General features: G+C 49.6%; 1 protein-coding gene across 2 annotated transcripts in view; it reads right to left on the reverse strand.

The window, feature by feature from the left end:
* Positions 1-15,414, reverse strand: part of SH3PXD2B (SH3 and PX domains 2B) — a 122,303-nt gene that overhangs the window by 81,375 nt on the left and 25,514 nt on the right. For both annotated transcript variants that reach the window (XM_082380861.1, XM_082380860.1), the window contains exon 2: positions 9,366-9,446. In XM_082380861.1, the coding sequence (XP_082236987.1) occupies positions 9,366-9,446 (81 nt within the window). The remainder of the gene's footprint in view (positions 1-9,365; positions 9,447-15,414) is intronic.

Genomic DNA, 15,414 nt, shown 5'->3' on the forward strand with positions numbered 1-15,414 from the left:
CTGTGCAAGGGCTTTCTGTAGTTGCGGCGAGCGGGGGCCACTCTTCATCGCGGTGCACGGGCCTCTCACTGTCGCGGCCTCTCTTGTTGCGGAGCACAGGCTCCAGACGCGCAGGCTCAGTAGTTGTGGCTCACGGGCCCAGTTGCTCCACGGCATGTGGGATCTTCCCAGACCAAGGCTCGAACCCATGTCCCCTGCATTGGCAGGCAGATTCTCAACCACTGCGCCACCAGGGAAGCCCCTCCTTCCTTTTGAAGGCTGAATAATATTCCACAATGAGGCTGTGTTTTAAGGTTGGTAAAATTCCTCCGACTACCCAGTCTCCTCAGTGGCCAGAGCTGGGCCTTCCAATAGAACTTTCTATGATGATGGAGATATTCTATATCTGTGCTGTCCCTTATGGCAGCCACTAGCCCTGGACGGCTACTGAGCACTTGAAATGTGGCTCCTGCGACTGAGGAGCTGAAGTTTTAATTTTATTTAATTTTAATTAACTTAAATGTACATTTAAATAGCCTCACGTGACTAGCGGCACAGGGCTGGACTCATTCTCCTCTTTTAGCCATATCTAGCTTTATTTCATTTTATCATCCCGTCAATGGTAACTGCAATCTGTATGACTGCTATTCGCAAGGACAGGTGATCAGAGGCCTGAGAGCTATTTTGTTTTTGGTCTTAGCGTGTCTGGGTTCACAGGCCAAAAGCTGCTTCTATCCGAGGAACTGTCACACTTGGCAACCACAGGCTTTGAAACAGACATGGGTGGCATTCCAGACCCTCTTTAGGGACCCCCAGACCCGGGATGTCTGCAGCAGCAGGACCAGAGGCATGCCGGGCAAAGTCCAACTGCAGACGGTATCCTTGGAAACTGGAAAGTCCACACCCCTCCCCCCAGATAATAAAAGGAAGTTGGGCTGAGGGTGCAGAGGACTGAAAATTGAGGAGGAAAGTGAGTCAGTCTTGGGGGGTAGGAAGGGAGGGGGAGCCACGTCAAGCTGCCACATCACAAGGGGAACGAGAGAACACTCCATCAGCAGTTTTTAAGACACAGCTTGTGGTGGAGGGAGAGGAGACAGGCTGTCCAAGGAAAATACCGTGGAGGCTGGCGTGGAGGTCCACACGTGGTTCGTGTTAGCGGCAGGCTGGACTTGGAGAGGTTTCCTCCCTCACTGTGACAAAGGCCCCGCGTCCCAGAAGAGCAAGAGCAGGCAGTGCAGAAGGGCCGGGGTGACCATCGTGGGCAGCTGCAGACTGGCGGGGAGTCACGTGGTTCTCAGAGCAGGACACGACAACATACCTGGGCCTGCTCTACAGCACATGGTTGGCTGTCTTTGGGGACTCTGTCCCCTCGATGAGCTGCTTTGTCTAAATGTCGGCATGCCCCTGGACATGCCCCTTGGAGCCTGCCGCCCGCCCCTCCTTGTCCGTCCACTTCTTTCCTGCTTGCTGTCCCTCCCAGTCAGGGCAGCATGTTCTCAGCCCGACCCCCTTACTGGGCTGCCCGGTGGCCTGCCCCGCCCCCCTCACTGGTACGTGGTAGGCACTTGGGATATATTTATGCAAAGAATGAATGAATCAATGGATGAACAAATGAATGAAAAAGTGGTTAACTGCTTTGGTCAGCCATTGTCTAGGAGAGGAGAAATTATGTTCCAGGTGGCGGCAGCAGGACCTGCATTGGGCCTTAGACGCAATTGACCAACACACCTTGCCTCTTTCTGTTTTCCAAATAAAGAATTGCAGTTGGCCCCTCCATATCCTTGGGTTCCATATCTGCAGATTCAACCAATGGCAGATCAAAAATATTCGAGGGGGAGAAAACTTCCAGAAAGTTCCAAAGAAGCAAAACTTGATTCTGCCATGGCTGGCAACTAGTTACATAGAATTTACCTTGTCTTTACATAGCATTTATATCGTGTTAGGTATTATAAGTAATCTAGAGATGATTTAAAGTATACAGGAGGATGATATAAGCAAATACTACGCCATTTAACATGAGGGACTTGAGTGTCGTCAGATTTTGGTATCTGTTGGGCGGGGGGCATGAAGGGGGTGGTGCTGGAACCAATTCCCCCAGGGATACCAAGGGATGACTGTGCTGTGTGAAAAAAAGGCAGCTACCATATTTTCTCAGCTCTATACTATCAATATGGCAATGGCTTTTCAGATGGAAGGGAACAAATATTCCATTAAGCGTATAAAACATGTGGGAGGCACACCCCAATTTCAGAAGATAATGTCTGGGGAAAAGAGTGTGTCTCAGGGTCCAGCAAAGGCAGTATTTGGGTACAGATGGTTGGTGGAATCCTAGGCCAGGTGTTGACTAGGAGCTCGCTGGGATGTCTTCCCAGCTGGGCAAGGCCCGCCTAGGGAGCGAGAACTTCAGCCCCGCCCCTCCTACACCTGCTCCCAGAAAAGACGGGAGAATATACTCCCTTCCCCTTGGCTTCTGCGGTGGAGCCTGGGGGCTTCTGGGCAGACAGTCCCCAAAGCTCATTAAGTGCATCTGGGGCTACCAAACTCTCAGAAGGGGGACAGGCCAGTTCTATCTCAACAGAAACTGGAAACAAACGATGTTTGCTGTGTGACCTGGGACAGCCTCTCCTGTCTCCGGATCTCGGTTCCCTTCTCTGGGGAAAAAAAAAGGCACAGATCAAGATGCCGCCTCCGGCTTCCCTTCAGCTCTGTGATGTGCTGCATTTGGGAAACGGATCCCCCTGAAAGCCCCCGTGCCTGGAAGCAGTCCCCTAAGCATGGAGTGTTCCTGCTTACAGGACACATGTCATTGGTGCTCCTCTCGAGAACTCCCTGCCGGGCAGGGTGACCCAGCTGGCTCTGTGCATCCCCCTCGCGCCACCCCCGCTGTCGGAATTCTGCAAGATGCCCAGCTCACGGTCCTGCTCTCTCACACTTCTGCACCTTTGCACACATGGTTTCCTCTGTGTGGGATGCCCTCCCCCATCCTGTCAGTGGGGCAACTCCTTACTCATTATCAAGACCCTGCTCAGATGTCACCTCCTCCAGGAAGCAAGCCCTGCCTGAGTTCCCTGGCTGGAACAGAGGATCCTCTTGGAACTCTTGCAAACATTTCACTGTGCCCTCTGTGAGGGCAGCCCTGGCTCCAGGGATGACCATGAACCTCGGCCTGGGGGATGCAATGAACTAGTGGGAAAACTCAGAGGGCAAAGGTCACATGGCACAGGGTAAAGCGGACCCGTCACGCATCCGAGGCGTGTCTGTGCAGGGCTCGTGTTCAGCTCAGAGCAGTCCTCTGCAGGATAGACTATGCCTGCATCTCACAGGGAGGTGCCGAATGGGCCTTCAGAGGGCAGCTGTCTTCAGAGGACAGAACTCTTAAGAGTAGACAGATTCGAAGGCAATCCTGGACCTCCGGGAGGCAGGAGCACAGGCTTCAGACTCAACCACACCTGGGCCTGAGTCCAGCCGTGCTCCTTTTTAGGCACGTGACTCTGCCTCTCTGAGCTTCCCTTCCCCCATCTGTGACGTGGACACAACACTGACTTCATGCCTGTAAGTGAGGACTAAATGCGACGGCGTACAAATGGACGTCTAGTGCATTTTAGTAAACAGTCGCCGATATTGTTATGATGCCATTCAACCAGCCACATTTCCGCTAGGCGCTGCCCTCAGCTCTCCAGGCATTCCTGTCCCCGCCCAGTGCCCTGTTCGGAGGCCAGCTCCCTCTGTTACACTCTGATGGACTCTCCAGAGTGTGCCCAGATGAGGGCAGAAAGGGAGGTTCAGAGAGGCTGAGGGCCCTGCCCAAGGCCACACAGCCAGTCAGGCGGAGGGCTGGGACCTGACACCAGGTCTTCCCACTCCAAGCCCAGGGCTCTACCGCCTGCGCCCTCACGTGAGTGAGACACGTCGCCAGATGTTAACCAGTAGTGGTGGGCATGACTATCAGAGTCCAGCTTTCCTGAGACAAGGGAGTTGGGAAATCATATCAGAAGGTGATCTGTCAGAAAGGGGACCTTTTTGCTGGTGACTGTGAGTTTCTTTTCCCATGAAGGAGCCTGAGTCATGCTCCTTCCTTCTACCCCAGCGGCCTCTCTGCAGACTGTTTCCTCTGCCTGAGTGTCCTGCCCCCACCAGAGGGGACATTTACTTTTTTGTCATCTACAGGTTATTTTCCCTTCTTTGGCAGCACGTCTCTGATTTCCTCTGGGGAATCTTCTACTCCTCTATTAGTCAGCATGGATGTGATGCTGATTCTACTCCAGTTCCTGGGCTGGCCCTGACTGGCCTGGCCATTACCCAAGATGAACCAATGAGACTTGTGCTGAAACCGTTGGGGTGTTCTCTTTTTCCCTGAAGTCACAGAGCTGACCGCTGGATACAGCTGGGAGCTGTGGCTGCCACCATACCAGACAACACCCTGCCTGGACACAGAGGAGACCAAGAAGTGGAGAAAGGCAGGTCCTGGTTGACCCTGTGGCCCCTAGATCCAGCCATACCTGAAGCCAAGTACCCTTAGTTTTCTCAGTTCCACTTAGCTAATCAATGTAATTTTTGAAGAATCCATATGGACTGGGTTTCTGTCATCTGCAACTAAAACACTTCTGACTAAAACAAGGTCTCATGGCCAGGAAGTGGCAGCATTTGGATAAAAGCCCAGGGTCTTAACCATTCTATTAAACTGGCATCACCGCCTGCTCTAATCTTCATGCCAGTTCCTAGCAGCAACTCACGCCTATCAATAATCCCAACAGCTGACATTAGCTCAGGGCTCGACAGCCCAGAAACTGCTCTCACACACATCATCACTTTTTTACAAAAAGAAATTGAGATCTACTTCACATACCATAAAATGCACCCTTTTAAAGTGTTCAATTCAGTGGGTTTTAGTATATTCCCAAGGTTGTGCAACCATGACCACTATCTAATTCCAGAACATTTTCATCACCCTAAAAAGACACCCAGTTCCCATTAACAGTCTCTCCTCCTTTCTCCCTCCCCCCAGCTCCTGGCAACCACTAATCTGCTTTCTGTCTCTATGGATTTGCCTCTTCCGGACACACATCATCACTTTTAACTCCAAAGGAGCCTTGTGAAGTAGCCACTTGTAAGAGCAGCACTGCACAGCAGAGTGACCAAGACTGTGGACCCTGGTGTTGCCTGCCCAGCTTCAGATCCGAGTTCTAATGCTCATCGGCTGTGTGACCTTGGGCAAATGACTAAACCTTTCTGAGCCTGGGTTTCTTCATCTGTATCATTTGATAAGCTTGACGTGAGGATTAAATGAGTCACTACATCTTGATGCTGAGCAGGCAGTACCTCAGGAATGCCAGCTGTTTCCTTATCATCACCCCCATGCTACCGATGAAGAAATCACAATCAGGCACAGAGGGGTTAAGGGGTGTGCCCATGGCCACACAGAACAGGTGGCTGGGCCCCAAGTCTCCTGACTGAGTCGTCTGCTGTTTCCATTACGCCACACTGGCCGAGCTGTTCCTCCACGAAAGCTTGACCCTCCCCATACTCTGAGCCAAGTTACTTCTGCAAAAGCCAAGGCTACTCGCCAGACAGGGAGGGAGGGGAGGGGGGAATCATGAAATCATCCAACTTCAGGGTGTCGCAGCCCCACGCGGGCCGGCCTCCTTGCCTGGTCCCTGGGATCAGCCCCTTCTTCCAGCTTCCCTCTCTCAGGTGCAGGGCTGGGGGGCGGGGCAGGCCATTTCCAGGACAGCAGGACCCTCTGGAATTCCAGGACTCTCCCACTCCAGTTGCCCATCTGGGACTCTTTAAAGCTGGCTTAAGCCCTGTCTTTAGAAGACTTTGTTACAGGAGGGGAGTCTAAGGCAGCTATTTATGTTGCAGCAAACCTCCAATTCTTACTAATTATGCTGGGGTTGGAGGGAAGGAAACCTCGCTTTTAAGTTCTGGTAGAAATAAGAAAGTTGAGTTAGAACAGGAGAGTGGAGGGAATGCAGGCTTCAGACCAGGATGCCTTGTGATCCAACCCTGGCTCAAAAACATTCCCAAACAATGTCACCTTGGGCAAATCCCATGTGAGCAGAGCGACAGCAGATGACAGCTAACGCTTACTGAGCAAGGCACACACAACTGACTGAACTGTCACGACAGATGTGAGCAAAGTGCTTTCATTCTTAATACAGTATGTGGATGGGGAAACTGAGGTTCAGAAACATACAGCGGTGACACTGAGCTGAGACCTGAAAAGACAAAGCTGAGATGTGAGTGAACCCCGGTTTGCCTAACCCCAGAAGTCAAGGTCTGAAGCCCTGGGCGAGGCTGGAATAGGGAACTCGGTAACACAGTCAAGATCCCCACACACTGCCTGGCCCACAGGCTGCCAAAGGGCAGCAGTGAACATTTCTATCCGTGCCACCAGGGCCTCCTGCCCACCCTCTTCTCATTGAACCTCCTCCTCTAGATGACGCTGTCCCACCCACCCCACCCCTCTGGCCACAGCTAGCAGGCTCGGGGGTTGGACTCTGGCCCAGGATGCTGACACTCAGATGCTCTCTCCCAGAGATTGGAGCCGAACCCACCAACTCCAGTGCCTCGACACAGGGAAGGGCACTTCAACTTGGGGACTGAAGGTGTTGTTTGGGGGATGCGGGCCAAAGGGCCAGCGGAAGAAGCTGGTCCAGAGGGGCTGGCGGGAAAGGGAGTAGGTTCGATGGGAGAGCTTGTGGCCACGTGACACATGGCCCGGGAGCTGCCAGGCTTCCGGTGGGTCATTCTGTTGCTGGTTCCGGGCCCCTGTGAGGCCGGCTGTACTCCTGGCTCTGGTTTCCATCTGGTTTCTGCCTAAGCTAGCTGAGTGGGTGTCTGCTCTGCGGATGCCAATAATCCCTAGGCTAGCAATCACCCATGTCACTCATCTCTGCCCCCTCTGTTCCTTCTTGGAAGCATCAGGCAGGCAAGAGGCCTCTGAAAGCAAAAATATAGGTAGCACCGCCACCCGTGTAACATAGACCCTCGGTGCACGAACAATCAGTCTAGCAACTTGCAAAATATTCACCCAACACCCACGCTCTAAAGACCTGCCGAAATGGATCTACGTAAATCACCCTTGCGCCTGGGCAAGAGGGTGTGGATCTCTGTCTTTCTCACGCAGGACCACGTTCGGAGGTGCTGGACGTTACTGCTATCATCTTTCCTGCCTTTCCTCCAGGGTCAGCCCTTCCCCCGCCCATGCCCGTGTCTGCTCCTGCCAAGTCCCTTTTAGATGGTATCTTAACATCTTTACCATAGAGCCTCTTTGGGTATTGACATTTGGTACATGTTTGCTGCGGACCAGAAGAAAAATATCACCTGTATATGATACTGTTTGGTTTGTTGCATAGTGAACACAAAACATCACTTATGAGTTCATTGCATATTAAGTAATTAGGTAACTGGTGTCAACTGCTGTCCAGTATGCAATGACTCTTGGCAGTTTATAATGTAGATTGTTTGGTGATACTGGGGAAACAGGTTAGGAGCACATTATTATCTCCCCTCCCCCTTTTAAAATATTGGAACACAGGCTCTGAAAATTCTCTATTTGACATTTTTAGCAACAGATTAGGTCTGTTCAACCAAGGATGGCGGTGGTTAATGTCACCTCCAGAGAGAACATGGAAGGCAGAAAGACAGGCTGGTGTGTGGAGGACCCGGGCTGTCTCCTGATGTCCCCACAATGCCTTCTCTACATCTGATCACAGCTGTTCTCTCCAGGTCTCAGTCCCCACCCCCATGACTGAGAGGCAGAGCAGGAACCGGATAAGCCCACTGGCCATCACATTCCTCAACCATACTGACTGGCTTCGAGATGAGCCTATGAAACACAACACTGTGTTTGCTGGGACTTCTGCAAAGTGACCTTTCACTCTTTCCTGCTAAGTGTGAGCCCAGAGCATTTTGCAACCACGTGGGATCTGAGGATAAAGCCAACATCAGGGAACTGGGAATTCAGAACAAGAGGAAGAAGCTGGGTGAGAGGACACAGAGGAGAACCCTGTATCAAGCTGCACCTGAAGCCTGCCAGTTTCCTTCTCCTAGGACATTCTGTCACACCAGCCCCCTAAATCCCCCCATCTACGTAGGCCAGTTTGAGCTGGGTTTCTGTCCCTTGCAACCAAAGGATCCTAACCGGTACACAGAGGGAAAGAAGACAGTCATCTCGATGAGGTCTTACGTTGGCCTGCGAGGTATGTGAGCCCCTCACCAAGTGGCAGGGAACACTCATGGATTCAGGCAGCCGGGCAAGTTCCCATCTCCTCCTGAGGTCTGTGTTTTCTAAAGAACTTTGTTCCATCATATCAGGCACTGTGACTTTTCATGACACACTTGCTTTGAGCTGCTGGCCTTTGGTGACGTCAGGATAATGCTGCTGACCCGTGGATTCGAGGTCTTTTACCCGACGGGGGAGGGGCTCACGCAGAGCCATCCACATAGGCTCCCTGTGAGACTGGTGGTGCTCAGGGGGTTATAGGTCATTCCTTCGTTTGTTCGTTCGTTCATTCATTCATTCACTCACCAAACATTGACTGGATACATACAGTGTCCTTGAACAAAACATGAAGGAAAGAGAGGCTAATGAAGATGTGGTTCCTGCCCGTGAGAGTCCTAGTTTAGAGGGGGATAGGCGGACAACTTCAATATGGAGTCAGGACAGAGGGATGCAGAGCTGTGGGGTGCAGAAGAGGTGGCCTTCGCTGGCCAGGGAATGAAGTCAGACCAGGCTTCCCAGAGGATGAGACAACGAGGGGGCTGGAGGGTGCAGGAGGTGTTCCAGGTGAGGAAGAGCTAATGCAAAGGCCTCAGAGGAGAGGAGAAGGCGAGCATGGTGCCCTCAGAGCACGGCAGGCATTTTAGGAGCTGAGCAAGGAGCCTGATGGGGAGGGGAGGCCAAGGTGAGGCAACAGACGTGGGTCTGTCTTGAGAGCAGAACAGGGCCACGAGGTCTGAACACACTCAACAACTGAACTCACCAGCAAACACGATTACACAAGTTCAAGATCTGCACTTCAAAGCCAACAGAAACGATCTCCAGATTAGCCTCCGTTCTAGAGCAGTCAACAGGAGCCTTTCTTTTATTTGGAAAATATTGAATATCAAAGCATAAAGCAATACAGCCCATTACTTATGTCCCCAAAGTGATGGACCCTTTTTTGAAAAATATAGAACGCTCCTCAAATTTGCGTGTCACCCCTGCACAGGGGCCAGGCTAATCTTCTCTACATCATTCCAATTTTAGTATATGTGCTGCTGAGGTAAGTGCATAGACATCATTTTAAACAAGAACACTGTGGCTCTGAAGTCAAAGTGGAAAGTAAGTCCAAATAAACTCTTTCCCACCTTGCAGCTCACCGGAGACCCCAAATCCTTACCTGGAGATCAAAGAATTTGCTGTAGCGCCGATAAATGGCCTCCGTGGAGCCGCTGGACCACGTGACACGGATGATGTAGACCTGCAGAGAGGGACGGAGACAGGCGTTAACATCAAGGGGGTCTTTCCATCTCCAGGACTCAAGACCAAAGCAGTTCAGAGTCAGAAAGACCTGGGTTTGATTCTCAGCTCTGCCCCTGACCAGCTGTATGACTTGGACGGGTTACTTGCTCTCTCTGAGCCCCAGCTTCCTCTTCAATAAAATGGGTCGAATAACCCCACCTCTGAGAGTTGTGCAAAGGATTACATGAACTCAAGTATAGGAAAGCATAAGCACCCTGCTCATCTCAGGAGATGCTGTTACTTTCACGATTTCTTACTCCCCACTCAATTCAGAGAGCCACGGGGCTGGCTATTTTGTCAGCATCATTCTTAAAACTTTGACTTGTCAGAAGTCACAGCAACCTGCGGCTCTTAGCTCTCTTGTATTTCTCATAAGCTAAGCCATCACGCCATTTTCTCCAGTTAGGGCCTGGGCTGAGTCATCTTTTCCCTCTGCATGACAGTTTCTCCATCTGTAAACTGGGTTAACAGCAACTGTTTCCGCTGCCTCCCAGGAGAGTGTGAGGATTCGATTAAGACGGAGGATGGAGAGCCACTTTATAAACCACAGGGCCATGTTTTCAATCTCTGTCACAAGTCACAGCACACACAGAAAACAATACATTGACAACAAATTCGGGCAAACCAAGGTGGCAGCAGGCGGTCACAGCATCTGGCTGGGGGCTCTGGTGGTCCTGGACACCACCTGGATCCTCAAGGGATAAGGGGTCAGCACATCCATTCCTGGCTTGCACAAATTATCTGTGGTTACAGGGTAATTTTGACACTTAAAACATACATATGTGAAAGCTGCCTGGAAACAGAGAAATGTTGTATAAACACGAGGGGCTAGGTGTCGTTAAAGAGGCCATGGGGGTACACAGGCAGGGCCCCTGCCTCTGTGAGTGGAGGGTGAGCTGGGGAGACAGCACGTGCATAAGTGAAGATAAGTAACATGTGCGCAGTGGACGTCTGTTATTTTTTGCCTGGTACTGGTTAACCTTTCTTTCAACCAGAGTGCCTTGACTTCTCTCCTGGAAGTCTCCTTCCCTACCTCAACACAGTCCCTTAGACACCAAGGTGGGTACCACTGTCCGCAGCGATTGGTTGAGGAGTGAGCACATGACCCATGCCGGGCCAATCAGAGGCAGTAAGAATCAGCCCTGGGACTTCTGCTCTGACCCCTGAGAAAGATAAGCTCTCTTTCTTTGAGGTTGCTAGGCTGTTAGGATGCAACGTGGAGATGCCAGGGGGCCATCTCATCATCGCTTGGGAGGAGCCTGCCTGAGAATGAGGCCAGTATCAGTAGATTCCTGATGACACAGTCTGACCCTTAGGTCCAGCTTTGCCTGTAGCTCAATCTACTCCTTGTCTGTCCAGTTTCCTGAGCCAGTAAATCCTAGGCGACACCCACACTCTGGGATTATTTTTGAAGCCAGTTTAAGTTGGGTTTCTGACACATGTAATTTAGTCCTGACGGATGCAGGAAGGGGGGCGGGAGAGATCTCTGAAGCTTGAAGTCATCATGGTGTACCTTGAAGGACATGTAGATCTAGACAGCAGGAGAGGAAAGAAGAGACTGTTGATGGTGGGGGGTGATGGTGGAGCAAAGACGAGCTCAGGGAGTATGGGGGACCATGCCTAGCAGTGGTTTCCAAAGCGGTTTTAGACAAAGTCTCTTCCCAAATGAGTTCTCGCTAGGATACCTTCATTCAAAACAGGCAAAGGAGGAGCTATGGGGGGCCAGAGCCAGAGCCCATTGTGAACACCAGGGACTTATGGGAGAAGATTTTTCAGGTGAGAAGAGATGAAAAATGGAAAGACAAATCAAGACAAGATGGGAGGTGCCCTTGAATGCCCAGCTAAGGGGTTCACCAGGAACAACCACTCTAAATTCAACATCTATTTCATTTCAGCGAAGCAAGGCAGGAAGGAAGGCATTTGGACTTTAGACTCACACAATTTCCTAATCCCCAGGGCCTCAGTTTCCATCTGTAAAATGGGGTCATCGAGCCCATCTTACATAGAATTGTGATGATTATCGGAGGTAAAGCTCTCAGCTCCTTGCCTGGCAGACAGGAAAAGTTCAAGAAATCTTAGTACCCTTCACTCTGAGTCCCCAGTGCCTACCCGGCACCAGTTCAGAAAGACAGACTATTTCAACACCAGGGATTCAGGTATCCCGCCTCTCCCCCCTTGTTTGTGCCCACTAGTCCTGGGTACCTCATAGAGCCAAAAGAGAGGGCAGGGCATCCTTTGGGAGGCAGAGTCACCCTGAAAAAGTGATTTTACGACAAAAAGAGCTGTCTCCAAAGCCACCTGAATAGTCATTAGTCTTATTAAAAAGAAAACAGGGGAATCCCTGGTGGCGCAGTGGTTAAAAATCTGCCTGCCAATGCAGGGGACATGAGTTCGAGCCCTGGTCCAAGAAGATCCCACATGCCGTGGAGCAACTGAGCCCGTGCACCACAACTACTGAGCCCGTGTGCAACAACTACTGAAGCCCGTGCACCTAGAGCCCGTGCTCCGCAACAAGAGAAGCCACCGCAATGAGAAGCCCGCACACCACAACGAAGATCAGCCTCCACTCGCCGCAACTAGAGAAAAGCCCACGTGCAGCAACGAAGAAAAAGAAAGAAAGAGAGAGAGAAAGAAAGAAAACATCAATTCTGCTTAATCAAGACTCCAGCATGTCGATTTAGAATGGCTCCCATTCATTCATTCACTCTACAACACTTATTAAACACCTCTTGCGTACCAGGCCATCTGCTAGGTGCTGGGTTACAATGAGGAGCAGGACAGCCTCGGACCCTGCCCTTGGAGAGTGGGAAGATGGGCAATAAACCAGCAGATGAGGAAATACGTATATAATTTAAGTTACAGTAAGTGCTAGGAAGGACCCCAAAGCCTGCTGTGGTAGTGCAAGTTGGGGATGGTGGCGGTGGGTGTCCTTGGGAGGGAAGGTCCCTCTGAGGAAGCAGACTTTGACCTGAGACCTGAAGGATGAGGAGCTGGCTTGGGGAAGAGCTGAGGAAAGTGTATTCCAGACAGAATGAAAAGTACAAATGAAGACACGAAGGCTGGAAAATGCTCGGAATGTTTGAGGAACCGGAAGACCATTATGGCGGGACAGAGCTGTTAGGGAAGGGGATGTGGCCAGGAGAGGCAGCAGCTGCATCACGAGGGTCTTACAGGGCTTATAGGCCACGGTGAGGGATTTTTATTCTATTGAAGTTTTGAGGGGTGCAGGGGGCTGGGGAGGAGGCGTTAGACATAATTTAATGTATGTTTTAAAAAAATATCCATCTATATGCCTCTGGCTGCTGTGTAGAAAATGGTTTTGAAAAGGGGCAGGGAAACTAGCAAGGGGGCTTTTCCGTATCTGAAAGGGACCACGGAACTCAGCCAACCCAACGGCCCCACCTTCCAGATGGGTAAATGGAGTCCCAGAAAATACCTTACCAAAGGTCCCCATCCTGGGGGATGTATAAACAAAGTCTGTATGACTATCTGCGAAGGACAAGGCCAATGTGGATTAAAAACAAGAAAAAAATAAAATAAAAGATCATCAAAGATTTTAAAACCAACCCAAAGCATACACCCATAAACAGAAAAAAAAAAAATTCTGCTTACATAATTCATTCTTGATCTCGTTTACAATTTAAAAAAAATAAATTTATTTGTTTAGTTAGTTATATTTATTTATTTATTTTTTTAGGTGTGTCACTCTATTTAGGTGTTCTTTCATTTCTGTCAGTAATATTTTGTGGTTTTCTTTTAATTTTTATAAAATTTTATTTATCCAGCATTTTAGAATTTTATTTATTTTTATATACAGCAGGTTCTTATTAGTTATCCATTTTATACATATTAGTATATATATGTCAATTCCAATCTCCCAATATTTATTTATTTATTTATTTATGGCTGAGTTGGGTCTTTGTTGCTGCACGTGGGCTTTCTCTAGTTGCAGCAAGCGGGGGCTACTCTTTGTTGCGGTGCGTGGGCTTCTTGTTGCAGTGGCTTCTCTTGTGGAGCACGGGCTCTAGGCGTGCTTCAGTAGTTGTGGCACACGTGCTCAGTAGCTGTGTCTCGCGGGCTCTAGAGCGCAGGCTCAGTAGTTGTGGCGCATGGGCTTAGTTGCTCTGTGGCATGTGGGATCTTCCTGGACCAGGGCTCGACCCCATGTCCCCTGCATTGGCAGGCAGATTCTTAACCATTGTGCCACCAAGGAAGCCCTTGTTTACAATTTTTAAAGTTCTGTCCCTACGGTACAAGAACTCTGTAGCAGATCTAATTGGTTTATTGGAATCAACCTCTGAACACAATGTCTGCATTTTTAGGCACAGATCTAACTTTTTGATGAGAATTGTCCCAACGCAGCGCTTTGGCCTTGCCCACGGTTTGGGGGCTGGTGAAAGAGCCCATGTACTGGGTTCTAATGCCAGCCCTGCTGTTGGGTGAAATTCACAAGGTACCAATCTCTCTGGCCACAGTGTCCTTCTCTCTAAAATGAGGACAACAATCTCCCCTGAGGACTTACTGCAATAACTAAGGTACACAGGGCTTTGCCCAATGCCCGGCACACATGAGCTGTGCAGTTTGTTTTTCCCTCATGGCAGGTATCCGGTATTCCTCCTTATCTGGTACCTCCTCTCTCCTTTTGGTAATAGCCCCTGATTTCCCTTGGAGGGTCACCTTTCTCCCTCCCCTAGTCTTTGTGATAGGGAGTATCATGTGTCCCAAGCCTGGCCAACCAGAATCTACCAGTCCCTGATCCCAACAGTGGTTCAGGGATGGGCACGTCACCCAAGCCAGGCTGCTGAGACTCAGTTCTGGGACTTCTGAGGGCATGATCAGGAAAGAGACCCCTTTCCCCACTGCAGTGGCGAGCTGGGAGAACTCCACACCATGATTTAAGATGTAGAAAGCACAGAAGCAAGCAGAGCTCAGAGGGAGAGAAAAGTGGCATGTCCTGTGACACTGCTTGAACCCCTGCACCCGGCATCCCGGACATTCCACACACAGAAGCCCAAACCTTTTTTCTTATTTAAAGTCAGTATAAGTTAGTTTTTGTTACTTGCAACCAAAGCATTCCTAACACATCTGACTTTGGCTTTTGGATTATATCCCAAACCCAGTTAATACTCAGTGGCCTGGTGTTAAGGAATTAAAAGCAGACTTTTTCATAGCAGCATTAGTCACAATAGCCAAAAGGCAGAAACAACCCAAGCGCCCACTGATAGATGAATGGATAAGCAAAATGTGTAATATTACTCAGCCTTAAAAAAGGAAATTCTGACATATGCTACAACATGGATGAACCTTGAGGACATTATGCTAAGTGAAAAAGACCAGTCACAAAAAGACACATACTGTGTGATTCCACTTATACTAGGTAGTTAGAGTAGTCAAATTCATAGAGACAGAAAGTAGAATGGTGGTTGCCAGAGGCTGGGGAAAGGGGAATGGGGAGTTAGTGCTTAATGGGTTTGGGAAGATGAAAAGAGTTGTGGAGATGAATGGTGGTGATGGCTGCACAACAATGTGAATGTACTTAACGCTACTGAACTGTACACTTAAAAATGGTTGAAATGGTAAAATTTATGTTATGTATATTTTATCACAGTTTAAATAAATAAGTAAATAAATAAATAAGCAGATTTCCTTCAGAGATTTACATAGTACATGTCATGCTCCCTGGAAATGACACTTATAACTTTCTCCCTGGTGTAGACCTCAAAACGTGTGCTACATATCTGAAGAAGAACTTATATCCAGAATATATTTAAAAACAAAAAACAAAAAACACAACTCAACAGTAAGGAAACAACCAACTCAATTACCTGATAGACAAAAGATCGGAATAGACACTTCATCAAAGAGGATATATGGGGACCTCCCCGGTGGCGCAGTGGTTAGGAATCCGCCTGCCAATGCAGGGGACA

The sequence above is a fragment of the Balaenoptera borealis genome (genome assembly GCF_965194805.1).
Source record: "Balaenoptera borealis genome assembly, chromosome: 2".
Taxonomy (NCBI): domain Eukaryota; kingdom Metazoa; phylum Chordata; class Mammalia; order Artiodactyla; family Balaenopteridae; genus Balaenoptera; species Balaenoptera borealis.